Source organism: Oncorhynchus gorbuscha, linkage group LG01 (genome assembly GCF_021184085.1).
Source record: "Oncorhynchus gorbuscha isolate QuinsamMale2020 ecotype Even-year linkage group LG01, OgorEven_v1.0, whole genome shotgun sequence".
NCBI lineage: Eukaryota > Metazoa > Chordata > Actinopteri > Salmoniformes > Salmonidae > Oncorhynchus > Oncorhynchus gorbuscha.
In genome coordinates this window covers 21,135,788-21,151,707 of record NC_060173.1, presented here as the reverse complement: position 1 = coordinate 21,151,707, position 15,920 = coordinate 21,135,788, and the positions used below count along the sequence as shown (strand labels likewise).

The 15,920-nt window shown below is 41.9% G+C and overlaps 1 protein-coding gene across 1 annotated transcript; it reads right to left on the bottom strand.

Annotated features, from left to right (window-relative positions):
* Positions 1 to 1,696: 1,696 nt before the first annotated feature.
* On the bottom strand, positions 1,697 to 13,921 carry LOC124001137 (solute carrier family 23 member 1-like). The gene is made up of 12 exons (XM_046307759.1): positions 13,590 to 13,921; positions 11,709 to 11,843; positions 11,180 to 11,337; positions 5,996 to 6,155; positions 4,649 to 4,830; positions 4,194 to 4,314; positions 3,870 to 4,026; positions 3,320 to 3,573; positions 3,016 to 3,180; positions 2,575 to 2,683; positions 2,321 to 2,416; positions 1,697 to 2,125 (listed from the first exon to the last, which is right to left on the bottom strand). Exons 1-12 carry the CDS (start codon positions 13,635 to 13,637, stop codon positions 1,863 to 1,865), a joined length of 1,848 nt encoding a protein of 615 aa, XP_046163715.1. The 5' UTR covers positions 13,638 to 13,921; the 3' UTR covers positions 1,697 to 1,862.
* Between the last annotated feature and the right edge of the window lie 1,999 nt (positions 13,922 to 15,920).

The window sequence follows — 15,920 nt, the reverse complement described above, 5'->3', positions numbered from 1 at the left end:
GGCACAACTACGGGGCATGATTTGTATGAAGAGGTGTCAAGATGTGTAAATGAGATGGAGCTGCCTTGGGAAAAACTCGTGGGTTTGACAACCGACGGAGCACCTGCGATGTGTGGACACAGGAGCGGACTGGTGGAGAAGATACGGGAAAAGATGCAAGAGGAAAACGCGACAGGTGAGCTGACAGCTTATCATTGTATCATACACCAGGAAGCGTTGTGCGGTAAAGCCTTGAAAATGGAGCATGTAATGAGCATCATCACGCGCACAGTTAACTTTATCAGAGCCAAAGGTTTGAATCACCGCCAGTTCAAGGCATTTCTGACGGAGTTAGAAACGGAGCATGGTGATTTGCCTTATCACACAGAGGTGCGATGGCTAAGCCAGGGAAAGGTGCTTCAAAGATGTTTCGAGCTTCGTGAGGAGATTTGTCTGTTCTTGGACAGCAAAGGGAAAGACACAACACAACTCCGAGACGAAATGTTTCTGTGTGAAATGGCTTTTCTGTGTGACATTACGAGTCATCTGAATGCAATGAACTTGCAGCTGCAGGGTCGGGATCGTGTCATCTCTGATATGTACAGTACAGTGAAGGCATTTAAAACCAAACTGACTCTGTGGGAGACGCAGATGCGGAAAGAAAATTTGAGCCACTTTCCCAGCTGCCAGACCATGAAAGTGAAGCTCTCTACCAGTGCGTTCCCGAGCGCACAGTTGGCTGATAAAATAGGTATGCTTGCCGCTGACTTTCGACGCCGATTTGCTGACTTTGAAGCACAAAAAGCAGGTTGGAACTGCTCGGTAACCCATTTGCTGTTGACGTGGAAAGCTCACCACCAAACCTCCAAATGGAGTTGATTGACCTCCAATGCAATGATGCACTGAGGGCAAAATATGCGGCAGTGGGTGCTGCGGAGTTCGCCCGTTTCCTCCCCCGACACAATGCCCCAGCTGCGCATCCAGGCTGCTCAAACGTTGTCTATGTTTGGCAGCACATACCTGTGTGAACAACTGTTTTCTTTGATGAACTTGAACAAAACATCACACAGAAGTCGACTTACTGCTGAACACCTCCACTCAATTCTGAGGATTTCCTCAGCTCAGAGCCTTACCCCGAACATTGATGAACTTGTGGAAAAGATGGGACACCACCAAGTATCACCCTCAACCTCAAACAAGTGAACATTACTGTGCAATCACATATTTAGAGTTTTTACTCAGTTCAAGTTTAAAAGTTAAAGTTTAATATTTGTTTTCACTGCATGTTACTTCTCCTTAAACAAAGTGTTGTTTTTGATTAATAGATTTTTGCACTTTATTTTATTGTATTTCAATCCAATTATATTTTAAAAATATTTCAGTTGAGTGGATGATAGAAAATTGCTATTATTGTTTTTTTCTTTGAAGTAAATTTAGCCCACTTTTGCTAAAATAGAAAATATAGGCTACTGATGGTGCCTTGAATACCGGTTTCTTTCATTTAATGTTCATGTTATGGGGATTTTTATATAAAGGAAATTTGTCTTTTGTGTCTGTTGAAAATTAAAGATTACTGACAGAGCCATAAGAAAATATTGCTTTATTTATCTGATCATATTGGAATATATTTGTTAGGTTTTCAGTAGGTTCAATTAGGTTCACTAGACTATATGCGTCATTTAAAAAATTTTCAATGAACATTCGAACAGTCCGGCCCTCGGCTTGTAGCTAAATTTTTTATTTGGCCCTCCGTCCATTTGACTTTGACACCCCTGTTTTACAGTGTCTTAAGACACTGTAAAAGTGTCTGTAAAAGGTGGTCCAAGTCATGGGAGCTGCCTTTGTTATTGTTGTTATAGCCAGAGTCTGGGCTTTCTCAGTGTTCATAGGGCTACTGATCTGATGATATGTGAGGGCTCTGGCTTCCCAGGTTGCTTCTTGGCCTCCAAAGAGTCCACCCCGGGCTTGTCCTGTGAGCTGGGTGCATTCAGAGGGAGGAACGGCACATATCGAACCCAGGTGTAGGAGGAGAGGCAAGAGCTGATTCCAAATGGAAGGTTGTACACCTCGCTACTCTCCAAGGTGTTGCTGGAGTCGTCCAGGTGGATCTTGTTCCAGGCTATGATGCCTCGCTCTCGCTTGGTTCCTGTGTGGCACAAAGCAGTGGCGTTAGAATGCTTCAACCTATAACAGAGACTTGTGAATCTTAGGAAAGATGTGTAATGTTTTTGAGGTCTGGGGAGGAGAATAACTAACACTGAATATATACCCTTTACCTAATCATTACTCTATGTGAAACAGTTGGATAGATATTCCCCCTTATTCCTGGGTGGAAGCTTACCAGGAATGGTGTTGTCAAGGAAGAACCCAAAGAAGCCTCCAACAAACATGCTGGTTGTCAGAAGCACCTGCAGCAGTTGGTCCAGCTCGACCACACCTGACAAAGAGAATAGAGTTCATCATACTGGGCCAATTCACATACTAGAGGAACCTTAGATCTCCATGTTGATCTTCTGTTGAGCTTTTCCCCCAGCTTTTTTGAAGAAGTTTGAATGTTTTGTTTTACAGTGTTACATGCGTTGTCTGCTCTGATACCTGTTGCTATGGCATCTGGGTTCTTGAATATCCAGTTTGGAATGACCAGTCCGGAAAACATGGAAAACCCAAAGATAAAGATGTTCCGGGAGGAGTTCATGTCTGCATACTGTCAAATGATAAGGAGAGAGGAGATGACAAAAAACAGAGCCAACCAGTCATCAGGGTTGCAAAAGTCCAATAGCTTTCCCCAAATTCCCATATTTTCCATAGATCCTGGTTGGAAGATTCCCAGAGATCCTGCTTATTCCCCCCTGATACCAGACATATTTTAACTGTGATTTCTGGAATTTTCCCTGAATTTTGCAACCCTACTTGTCAGTAAAGACCTGAATGAAAAAGCCTTCATATGCTAAATGTCTTGTGGCCATTGTACAATAACAATGGGTAAATAAACCTAGGAAACTGTCCAAACTGGTGTGAGTCTCCACAGGAGTTTACCTGCAGATTTGAAACTCCAGCTGCAGATATGACCCCAAACATGACCAAGAACATTCCTCCAACCACAGGTGTGGGGATGGTGGTGAAAATGGCTCCAATTTTACCAAACAGTCCCATGATGATCAGCAAGACGCCACCAGCAATGATCACCATTCGACTGCCCACCTGCAAGAAAAGAGAACATTGTCTATTGAGACTGTTCACAGCAAATAGCTTTTATAAGTTCCATATTCCCAAAAAACATTGATTCAGCTCAGTTTAACATCTAAAAACAGATTCTATATTGAAAACTAGCCCATCTCACCTTGGTGATCCCCAATGCTCCCACATTCTCACTGTAGGAGGTGGTTCCGTTGCCTGTGCCCCAGGCCCCAGCCAGCAGACAGCCAAGTCCCTCGATGCCAATGCCCCTGTTGATTGCATGTTTTGGGGGAGGAGGGGCCCCTGACAGCCTGGCACAGGCGTGGTAGTCCCCCACCGACTCTATCATGGAGGATATCACCCCAGCCAAGATCCCTACCACTCCTGCCAGGCTCACTGTTGGTAAGCCCCACTGACCTGAGTTTGGGTGGTCCAGTTAATGTATAATACATTAGGGTCTTTTTAATAATGCACATATCAATAAACCATACATATTCATTACCCATATAGTGCAAAGGGTTAGGGTTAGGGCTAGAATAGGTGATACGCCCTGAGTTTTTCCTGACCATGTGACCTGACCATGTAACCAGACCATGCGACCTGACCATGTGACCTGACCATGTGACCAGACCAGGAAAAACGTATCCAAACATCTGATTATCAGTTTATGGAGTTGTTGCTTATGATCCCCCCTGAGCGGCTGTGCCTCCTACCTGGGTATGGGAATCTGAACCAGGGGGCCTGGACTATGACATCCCCTTTCAGGTCTGTGCGAGCCAGGTAGCCATATTGCCCCGGCTGTGAGGGCAGGACGTCAGAGATGGTGAAAATGTAGCAGATCAGCCATGACAGTGTGATGCCAAGGAGCACCTGAGGAAGACGTCACATACAGTACATGTAAATATGTTACACCAGTCATTATTAGGACCAGGAGTTTTTCCAGACCACAGAAACTGACCAGGGAAAACTCTGGGTCCTATATAAGGGCTTGAGAGAACAGTGAACAGCTTTGAGTCTTAATTTTCCAATGGACTTACTGGTAGAATCTGGAAGATGTAGATCTTGGTGGTGTGGAGTTTTTTGGTCTTGCTGTATGTGGGAAATGGTACAGGGATGTGTCGGAGGTACTGGGAGAACAGGATGATCAGAGCAGTCGTCCTGTAGGAAAGAGACTAACTCTGTTCACAAAGCAGAATGTGCCCTCTAGTTATGCACTTAGCATGGGTACCATCTTACAGTATGTAGCCATTGACATGCATGAATTCATAGCTACGCCAAACCTGGTCTGGGACAGCTAGAGGGTGAGCATGCTTTTGTTTACAACCCTAAATCCAGCCGATTAATTGAATCTGGAGTTTTAATGCGGGGCAGGAACACAAACCTGCACACCTTATGGCTCTCCAAGTCAAGGATTGATGACTACAGGCTTGTGGGGGTTTGGAAGTAAAAACCCATAAATCAGACTTAAATAACCATACTGAGAGGTACATACATAGTTGAGATGCCCCAGTGGTTCCCTGCATTCATTCCAGCTGAGTCGTATAGGGACAGGCCAATCAGAGAGATGGTGGGTGCGATGGTGAGGGGGCCAATGAAACGCATGAAGAGGCCGATGAGGCCAGAGAAACCCACCAGGACCTGGAACAAGGAGCCCACCATGATGGAGCCCTGTAACTGTAGAGGAATAAACCACATAAGCATATACACACAATCAATAACCACAATAAGATGGGAAATCCTATAGATGGGAATCCTGTAAATAATGGGTTGTCAAGGGTTATTAAGACATTTTCAAATGTGGCTAAACTCGCCCTCTCTCTCAATAAAATACACTGAGTGCACAAAACATTAGGAACACCTTCCTAATATTGAGTTGCAACCTCTTTTGCCCTCAGAACAGCCTCCATTCGTTGCGGCATGACTCTACAAGATGTCAAAAGCATTCTACAGGGATGATGGCCTATGCTGACTTCAATGCTTCCCATAGTTGTGTCAAGTTGGCTGATTGTTCTTTGGGTGGTGGACTGTTGAGCATGAAAAACTCAGAGGGGCTACAGTTCTTGAGACACTCAAACCGGTGCACCTGGCACCTACTACCAAACCCTGTTCAAAAGCACTTACATCTTTTGTCTTGCCCATTCACCCTCTGAATGGCACACATATACAATCCATGTTCAATTGTCTCAAGGCTTAAAAATCCTTATTTAACCTGTCTCCTCCCATTCATCTACATTGACTGAAGTGGATTTAGCAGGTGACATCAATAAGGATTCACCTGGTCAGTCTAGGTCATGGAAAGAGCAGGCGTTCCCCATGTTGTGTACACCCTGTGTACTGTGTATGCCATTTAGCAGACGCTTTTATCCAAAACTTACAGTCAGTACATACATTTTACAATATTGATGGTTCCGGGAATCAAACCCTGGCACTACAAGTGCCATGCTTCTCTCTCTCTCTCTCTCTCTCTCTCTCTCTCTCTCTCTCTCTCTCTCTCTCTCTCTCTCTCTCTCTCTCTCTCTCTCTCTCGCTCTCGTTCTCTCTCTCTCTCTCTCTCTCTCGCTCTCTCTCGCTATCTCTCTCTCTCTCTCGCTCTCTCTCGCTCTCTCTCGCTCTCTCTCGCTCGCTCTCTCTCGCTCTCTCTCGCTCGCTCTCTCTCTCTCTCTTTCTCTCTTTCTCTCTCGCTCTCTCTCGCTCTCTCTCGCTCTCTCTCTCTCGCTCTCTCTCGCTCTCTCTCTCTCTCTCTCTCTCTCTCTCTCTCTCTCTCTCTCTCTCTCTCTCTCTCTCTCTCTCTCTCTCTCTCTCTCGCTCTCTCTCGCTCTCTCGTAAGTGTGTCACTCACCGCTCGCATGCGGCTCTGCCACACCTCTACATACTCAGGAGAGGTGGCATTGACCAAGGAAGCGTTCTGGGTCCAGGCAGGGCATGTCCACTCTGGCATCGACAGCATGGCCATAGAGGGAGCCAGCAAGGTGAAAGTACCCCCCTGTAGAATGGGCAGTCTGAGGGGTAGAGAGAGAGAAAGCACGAGGGGGGGTATGATGTCTGAAATCACAATTGCAAAGATGTTCTGTCTAAAGTGTAGAGACTAATACATAAGGAATTCATCCCCATAATCAATTTCACATTGAATTGGGATGAATTTAAATCCCTTTGCTTTGTAGTATCATCTTGTCAATCATCCAAACAAAAGTTGCCTTTTATGAATCAACCCCTCCTTTTCTTCCGTAGAGAACAGCCTCAATCAACTCCCAGCCAAAGTACAAGTCCTTAGCTAATCCGATCCAAAACACGCAACCTCTAGGTTCAAACAGCATGGCCTGAATCACACACAGCACATTGTTAGGCCTTGAAGGGCTGATTCAAATCTTGTGAGGACGTTATGTAAAAACCATGTCTTTCCAATCAAGACTCCTACAGGTTAATGTAATGACTATCTGCTGTGTGTCTCCATCCTCTGATACATTATGCCCCACTTTCAATTATACTATTGTTGACAGATGGATCAGTAATGACAATGGAGCCATTAAATACAGTGAAGTGGTCGTTTGTCTGTGTAAATGTTGACTCTTATGGCATTACAATAAAATCATATCATATCCATATCATATCATATCACATCTCATATCCTGATCAGGGCTGTGCTGGAGTTTCACTCCCTACTAGCGAGTTCAACACATCCATTGTTTTCCTCACAGCTGACCTCCAGGCTTTTGGAGATATTTGCCTGCAGGAATGTGGACTTAATGTGAGCTAGTTTATCAACCTAATAAGATGGAAATTCCTACCTAATCCTGTTATGATGATATGATGCAGAACTCTGGGTCAGGTTATGGTTGGCCAGGTTGGACCTGGGCAGCTGGGCAGTGCCATACATGGCCTTACAGTACACCATAGACAGAACAACACCTTGCTTACAGTACACCATACTGTAGATAAAACAACAAATTGCTTACGGTACACCATATATAGAACAACACCTTGCTTACAGTACACCATATATAGAACAACACCTTGCTTACAGTACACCATATATAGAACAACACCTTGCTTACAGTACACCATATATAGAACAACACCTTGCTTACAGTACACCATATATAGAACAACACCTTGCTTACAGTACACCATATATAGAACAACACCTTGCTTACAGTACACCATATATAGAACAACACCTTGCTTACAGTACACCATATATAGAACAACACCTTTCTTACACTACACCATATATAGAACAACACCTTGCTTACAGTACACCATACAGTATAGAACAACACCTTTCTTACACTACACCATATATAGAACAACACCTTGCTTACAGTACACCATACTGTAGGTAAAACAACAAATTGCTTACAGTACACCATAGATAGAACAACACCTTGCTTACAGTACACCATATATAGAACAACACCTTGCTTACAGTACACCATATATAGAAAAACACCTTGCTTACAGTACACCATATATAGAACAACACCTTGCTTTCAGTACACCATATATAGAACAACACCTTTCTTACAGTACACCATATATAGAACAACACCTTGCTTACAGTACACCATAGATAGAACAACACCTTGCTTACAGTACACCATATATAGAACAACACCTTGCTTACAGTACACCATATATAGAACAACACCTTGCTTACAGTACACCATATATAGAACAACACCTTGCTTTCAGTACACCATATATAGAACAACACCTTTCTTACAGTACACCATATATAGAACAACATCTTGCTTACAGTACACCATACTGTAGATAAAACAACACCTTGCTTACAGTACACCATATATAGAACAACACCTTGCTTACAGTACACCATATATAGAACAACACCTTGCTTACAGTACACCATATATAGAACAACACCTTGCTTACAGTACACCATATATAGAACAACACCTTGCTTACAGTACACCATATATAAAACAACACCTTGCTTACCGTACACCATATATAGAACAACACCTTGCTTACAGTACACCATATATAGAACAACACCTTGCTTACAGTACACCATATATAGAACAACACCTTGCTTACGGTACACCATATATAGAACGACACCTTGCTTACGGTACACCATAGATAGAACAACACCTTGCTTACAGTACACCATATATAGAACAACAAATTGCTTACGGTACACCATAGATAGAACAACAAATTGCTTACGGTACACCATAGATAGAACAACAAATTGCTTACTGTACACCATATATAGAACAACACCTTGCTTACAGTACACCATATATAAAACAACACCTTGCTTACCGTACACCATATATAGAACAACACCTTGCTTACAGTACACCATATATAGAACAACACCTTGCTTACAGTACACCATATATAGAACAACACCTTGCTTACGGTACACCATATATAGAACGACACCTTGCTTACGGTACACCATAGATAGAACAACACCTTGCTTACAGTACACCATATATAGAACAACAAATTGCTTACGGTACACCATAGATAGAACAACAAATTGCTTACGGTACACCATAACAAATTGATAGAACAACAAATTGCTTACAGTACACCATATATAGAACAACACCTTGCTTACAGTACACCATATATAGAACAACACCTTGCTTACAGTACACCATATATAGAACAACACCTTGCTTACATAGATAGAATCACCTTGACACCATATATAGAACAACACCTTGCTTACAGTACACCATAGTACAACCTTACAGTATATAAAACAACACCTTGCTTAGATAGAACAACAAATTGCTTACACCATATATAGAACAACACCTTGCTTACAGTACACCATATATAGAACAACACCTTGTACTTAGATAGAACAACACCTTGTACACCACCATATATAGAACAACACCTGGCTTACTGTACACCATAGATAGAACAACACCTTGCTTACTGTACACCATAGATAGAACAACACCTTGCTTACAACATTGTACACCATACAACACAAATGTAGATAAAACAACAAATTGCTTACGGTACACCATACAACCCAGCTAGAACAACACCTTGCTTACGGTACACCATAGATAGAACAACACCTTGCTTTCGTACACCATAGATAGAACAACACCTTGCTTACAGTACACCATATATAGAACAACACCTTGCTTTCGTACACCATAGATAGAACAACACCTTGCTTACAGTACACCATATATAGAACAACACCTTTCTTACACCATAGATAGAACAACACCTTGCTTACAGTACACCATAGATAGAACAACACCTTGCTTACAGTACACCATACTCTAGATAGAACAACACATTTACATTTACATTTAAGTCATTTAGCAGACGCTCTTATCCAGAGCGACTTACAAATTGGTGCATTCACCTTATGACATCCTTGCTTACGGTACACCATAATAGAGCAACAAATTGCTTACGGTACACCATAGATAGAACAACACCTTGCTTTTGGTACAACATAGATATAACAACACCTTGCTTACAGTACACCATACTGTAGATAAAAGAACAAATTGCTTACGGTACACCATATATAGAACAACACCTTGCTTACAGTACACCATATATAGAACAACACCTTGCTTACGGTACACCATAGATAGAACAACACCTTGCTTACGGTACACCATAGATAGAACAACACCTTGCTTACTGTACACCATATATAGAACAACACCTTGCTTACAGTACACCATATATAGAACAACACCTGGCTTACTGTACACCATAGATAGAACAACACCTTGCTTACTGTACACCATAGATAGAACAACACCTTGCTTACAGTACACCATACTGTAGATAAAACAACAAATTGCTTACGGTACACCATATATAGAACAACACCTTGCTTACGGTACACCATAGATAGAACAACACCTTGCTTTCGGTACACCATAGATAGAACAACACCTTGCTTACAGTACACCATATATAGAACAACACCTTGCTTTCGGTACACCATAGATAGAACAACACCTTGCTTACAGTACACCATATATAGAACAACACCTTTCTTTCGGTACACCATAGATAGAACAACACCTTGCTTTCGGTACACCATAGATAGAACAACACCTTGCTTACAGTACACCATACTGTAGATAAAACAACAAATTGCTTACGGTACACCATATATAGAACAACACCTTGCTTTTGGTACACCATAGATAGAACAACACCTTGCTTACGGTACACCATAGATAGAACAACACCTTGCTTTCGGTACACCATAGATAGAACAACACCTTGCTTACGGTACACCATACTGTAGATAGAACAACAACTATCATTTTCCATTCTCAGTCAGAAAATAGATGTTTCTGAGAAAAACCTTTTGCACTTGCATACTAAGACCTAGCTAGTGCACAATGGCAATGGCACATGCTTTAATAACCTAAAGCCCCAGTGCCCACTACATAATATCCTATTGTGTGAGGATAATGCATCACACAGACCGAAAAAACATGCTTCAAAGGTCAACAGAGGCTTAGAAGGAAACTTAAGAACCCATAGTATACTACCCAGTTCAGGGGTGGCAAACTCATTTTGCCCCGGGGGCTTCATTCGGTCTTCAACAAGGTCTGGATGGCTGCACTACATTCACATTTTTTCAGATCAAAATTTGCTAACAAATTCCTCTATCTATCCATTGTTTTGGGAATGTTCGATGCTCCCTGACTGTCTAGCGTTCTTTTGGGTGATTATCAGCGGGCTGATAACATGTCTACACAGTTTGGATTTGGTTTCATTGGTTTTAAAGTATATTGATTTCATGGAATTTATGGCACTTTGACAACAAGGAGATGCCAAGCCTCACCCTCTACCTGTATGGTGTCTCCATATATCATGGGTAACTCCACCTTCACAAGAGTTTATCTCTTTAAAGTCAATCTTCATTGGCCCCTTTCTTCTTTCTTCCCCTTGCTGTAGGCCCCCTTTATGTCAACAGTCACTCTGTTGTTGCTGATGAATGATTGGCCCAAAGCCATATCCAACCAACCCCAGCTCCCCTCCTCACCTGATTCCAAAGGTGACCTGCACCAGGGTGCACACGCCTGACACAAAGAAGATGGTGCTGATAAGGTGACCCTGGGTCAGGCTGTCATGCTGCAGACACAGACCCTGAGACAGGATCAGAGGGATGGCGATGATCCCTCCAAATGCTGTCAGGCAATGCTGAGGAGAGACAGGGAGGATGGAGGGGAGAGAGGAAGAAGAGGAGATGCACTGATGAGGATTAAACCCACTGAGGATACTGAAGCCAAGATGAGCAGCTGAAATCTCAGGTACAGGTTCAGTGTTTGCCATCAGCCTCAACAAAAATCTCGCTGTTGAATATTTAAGTTTGAGGTCCTCATGTGACTTGGTGGCTTTCTTTTTAATTTGAGCCCAAATGAATCCTGGTAAACTAGGTTATTTGACTGTTCATCCAATTGATTACACGGCCTAATCAAATCAATGGAGCCCGAGGAGGCCCATCCTCAGCTGCACCCAGGCCGACCTCTACCAGTGAGCCTCCAATTACACAAAGTAGGGCTTTGAACTACCTGGATGCCCAGAATGATGCAAAGGTACCAGGGTGGGATGTCTGTGACACAGTAGGCCAGTTTGTTCTTGTCGTCCTCCTCAGAGAGGTCGGAGCCCTCTCCATCCTTCTCCAGATCACAGAAACGCCCATCAATCTACAGGACAGAGACCAGGGTCGCATTCATTGGGGTACAAATGGGTCTGACAGACATAATATCACTCATAACACAGGCATAATATCACTCATAACATAAGCTTAAAACCTTTTAATGCAGTGAGCTAAATCAGGGTCACACAGAGTGATTATTGGTAGTCTTAAATAAATCTACTTTGAAACTAAAGTATATACCTCACACACCATTACAATAAGGGCTTAAAAAGAAGACACCTATACCATGTCACATATTGAGTTGAAATGTAGCATTCATAAGTTTGCATCCCAATATGACACTTTATATACACTATAGAAGACTTAAATACAACAAAACTTCTTTGACATAGATTAACACTGAATTTTAGCGTCTTTAAAAAAACTATATTGATGATGAAAATATGAATAACATTTCACCCATGAGGCCAAAGATGGCGCTTTTGTTACAGCAGGAAATGGCTCACTATCACCCATATCACCAATGCTTGAAAATCACTGATTTACTGAAAGTGTTTTGTTAAGACAGTCTGGAAACCCATGTCACTATAGTTGTATACCAAATGCCAGCCTATCAATGCTTGCTGAATAGATTTACTCAGAGATGGTGGTGTAGAAATGTTTGCTTACACTATGAAAACTTTCATTGCTAATGTTTTTGTCAAATTTGACTTGAATGTTGACTGTATAGCGTACAGTATATGATATAAGATTAATACATTTCTTATCTCATTAAACTACACATATCCTTTATTTCAGGCAAACATTATATGATTTTGATCATGGGGTTGGGGAGGTGTGCCCTTTCTGTAAATGAGCAATTTTTGGAAATATTTCTGCAGAGAATAAAAGCCTTAATAGCTACTTATATAGCACAATTATAAACTACAAATTAGTGGCTTTCTTTTTCTGGATGTGTAGCTAAATACATTTTCATGGCCTTTCATGGACAAAATCAATTATGTGTGAATAAATCAACAAAGAGGAGAACAACTCACAGAATAGAAACTCAAGTTTCTTCTATTACTGTCATTTTCAGCGGGGAATTTGCACCAGAGAGCCATTATAAGTCAGTTATGAAGGGGACTAATTGGGGTCAGGTGATTGTACCGACAGAACCGTAAGAAAGTTAACAACACTTCTGCAGCCTAATAAGAATGATTGCAGCTTCAATTCTGCTCAACCAAACCCATATAATAGAGCACACATCCTATTTCAAGGTATACATGTGACGGTTGGCTTGAAGTAGCATTCATATAAAACAGACCCATTCTAAGGAATTCAAGTCACTCAGTGCTTATGAATTCACTCATACTTTTTATTGGAAATGATTAACTTACTATTGTAGCCCGTTACATTATTACAATACTACAGTATGCAATCTGAAGAGTACCACATGTGTTATGATATGGTAATTAGTTAAGAGGAAGAGATCAAATATATCACCAATGCTGAAAATCACTGGGAATTTGTTTCTTTGTTTGAGTTTACACATTCATCTATGTGCAGAAAATGCATTACATGTGTTCCCTCAGAACTTGTACCTATAATAGGTGGCGCTCGCAAATGTCCGTCTCCGATACTAAGAAAACTATCATTGTTGAATATCGTGTAAACATATCTAAATGTTACAGTGTTTATGCTTTACAGCCTGTAACTTTTAGGTTTACTATGAACATAATCTTTACTCAAATACACTGCAGCAAATGTCAACATAATCCTCCAGCACGGGAATAATTGTGTTCATACTTACAGCAAATGCGTAGTTTTCGAGACCATTGCTTTCCTTTTCTGGAGCCATGGCTCCAGTCTGAACTCAGCTAGGATGTTGGGTCCTCTGAGTTATGAGTGAATAATCTCAACAGGCGAGCAAAGAGGAGAGAGAATACAGAAGAAGGAGTAAAAAAGAGAGCTATAGTATGCAGGGAGATGGGAGAGAGAGAGAGCAAGATAGGGGAAGGAGGGATGGAGAGAGTTAGAGAGAGTAAGTAAAGAGAGAGTTGAACAGAAGACTACTGCTGTTGCTGATTGTAACTGAAATGAGTCCCACCACCAGCCTCTCATGTGAACCCAATTTACAACAGCAAGGCAAGCAGCTGATCAGGCCCTCGCGACCGTAGAATAGATCCTTTCAGGACACTAGCTCTACCTCTCTTTCTCTCCTCTTTTATTGGCATGACAAAAAATGATTGTGTTGCTAAAGCACAATGTTGAACTAATAGAAACAATAACACATTTAGAAATTGGAATCCTACACACTCTTTACTGTATAACCCTGACATCAGTACCATACCAGAGAAAAATACTGTATGTGATTCAACCTCCTCCCACTTCTCCCCATTCTAATGAGCATATAACATATGCTCATATAACATATGACATATAACATCTCTCTCTCAATTCAATTTCAATTTAAGGGTGTTATAACAGCATGGGAAACATATGTTTACATTTCATAAATGAAATAGATAATGAACAAAAGTGAAATAAACAATAAAAACTGTACAGTAAACATTACACTTTAAAAAGTTCATATTATGTATATATACAGTATTGTAATGATGTGCAAATAGTTAAAGGCCAAAAGGGAAATCAATAAACATAAATATAGGTTGGTGGACTGGTGTTTGTCCAAAATTGGAGTTGTTTTCAAATTCCTTGTGGGTCTGTATAATCTGAGGGAAATATGTGTCTCTAATATGGTCATACATTTGGCAGGAGGTTAGAGAAACTGAGAAGTAAGACCCAGTTCCCACTGGGGACAGCTCAGTTCCCACCTCATTTTATGAGCAATGTGCACATAGCCTGTCTTCTCTTGAGAGCCAGGTCTGTCTTTGGTCTGTCTTTGGCCTTTCTCAATAGCAATGCTATGCTCACTGAGTCTGTACATAGTCAAAGCTTTCCTTAATTTTGGGTCAGTCACAGTGGTCAGGTATTCTGCCCCTGTGTACTCTCTGTTTTGGGCCAAATAGCATTCTAGTTTGCTCTGCATTTTCATAAATTCTTTCCAATGTGTCAAGTAATTATCTTTTTGTTTTCTCATAATTTGGTTGGGTCTAATTGTGTTGCTGTCCTGGGGTCTGTGGGGTCTGTTTGCGTTTGTGAACATAGCCCCAGGACCAGCTTGCTTAGAGGGCTCTTCTCCATGTTAATTTCTCTGTAGGTGATGGCTTTGTTATGGAAGGTTTGGGAATCACTTCCTTTTAGGTGGCTGTAGAATTTAACGGCTCTTTTCTGGATTTTGATAATTAGTAGGTATCGGCCTAATTCTCCTCTACATGCATTATTTGGTGTTCAACGTTGTTCACGGAGGATATTTCTGCAGAGTCTCAATTTGATGTTTGTGTCACGTTCTGACCTTAGTTCTTTTGTTATGTATTTGTTTTAGTATGCTCAGGGCGTGAGTTGGGTGGGTTGTCTATGTTAGTTTTTCTATGATTTGCTATTTCTGTGTTTGGCCTGGTATGGTTCTCAATCAGAGGCAGCTGTCTATCATTGTCCCTGATTGAGAACCATATTTAGGTAGCCGGTTTTCTATTGTGTTTCGTGGGTGATTGTTTCCTATGTCTGTGTTTACCATACAGAACTGTTTTGTGTCGTTCACTCTCTTTGTTGTTTTTGGTCTGCTAAATGGCATATATATTGGTCATTTAGTGTTCTGTTTATTTTATTAAACATCATGAATACTTACCACACTGCACCTTGGTCCTCTCCTTCATACTACGACCGTTACAGAATCACCCACCACCAAAGGACCAAGCAGTGTGGTAACAGGCAGCAGCAGCAGGAGCAGCGCTATAAGAAGGAATGGACATGGGAGGACATTCTGGATGGCAAGGGTTGCTACACATGGTAGGAAATCTTGGCTGGAAGGGATTGCCTCCCATGGGAACAGGTGGAGGCAGCCATGAGAGCGGAGGCAGTAGGTAAAGGGAGCCAGCGCTTTGAGGGAACACGGCTGGAAAGGAAGCCCGAGAGGCAGCCCCAAAAATGTATTGGAGGGGGCACACGGGAAGTGTGGCTAAGTCAGGTAGGAGATCTGAACCAACTCCCCGTGCTTACTGTGGAGAGAGAAGGACCGGGT

Bases quoted from the DNA above. Each gene is read 5' to 3' on its own strand.
- LOC124001137 (XM_046307759.1), bottom strand. From the start codon at position 13,637: ATGGCTCCAGAAAAGGAAAGCAATGGTCTCGAAAACTACGCATTTGCT. The intron at 4,831-5,995 runs GTGAGTGACACA...ATTCCTCTACAG, and splicing joins GGCAGAGCCGCATGCGAGCG to TTACAGGGCTCCATCATGGT. The intron at 2,417-2,574 runs GTATCAGAGCAG...TCTCTTTGTCAG, and splicing joins CCCAGATGCCATAGCAACAG to GTGTGGTCGAGCTGGACCAA.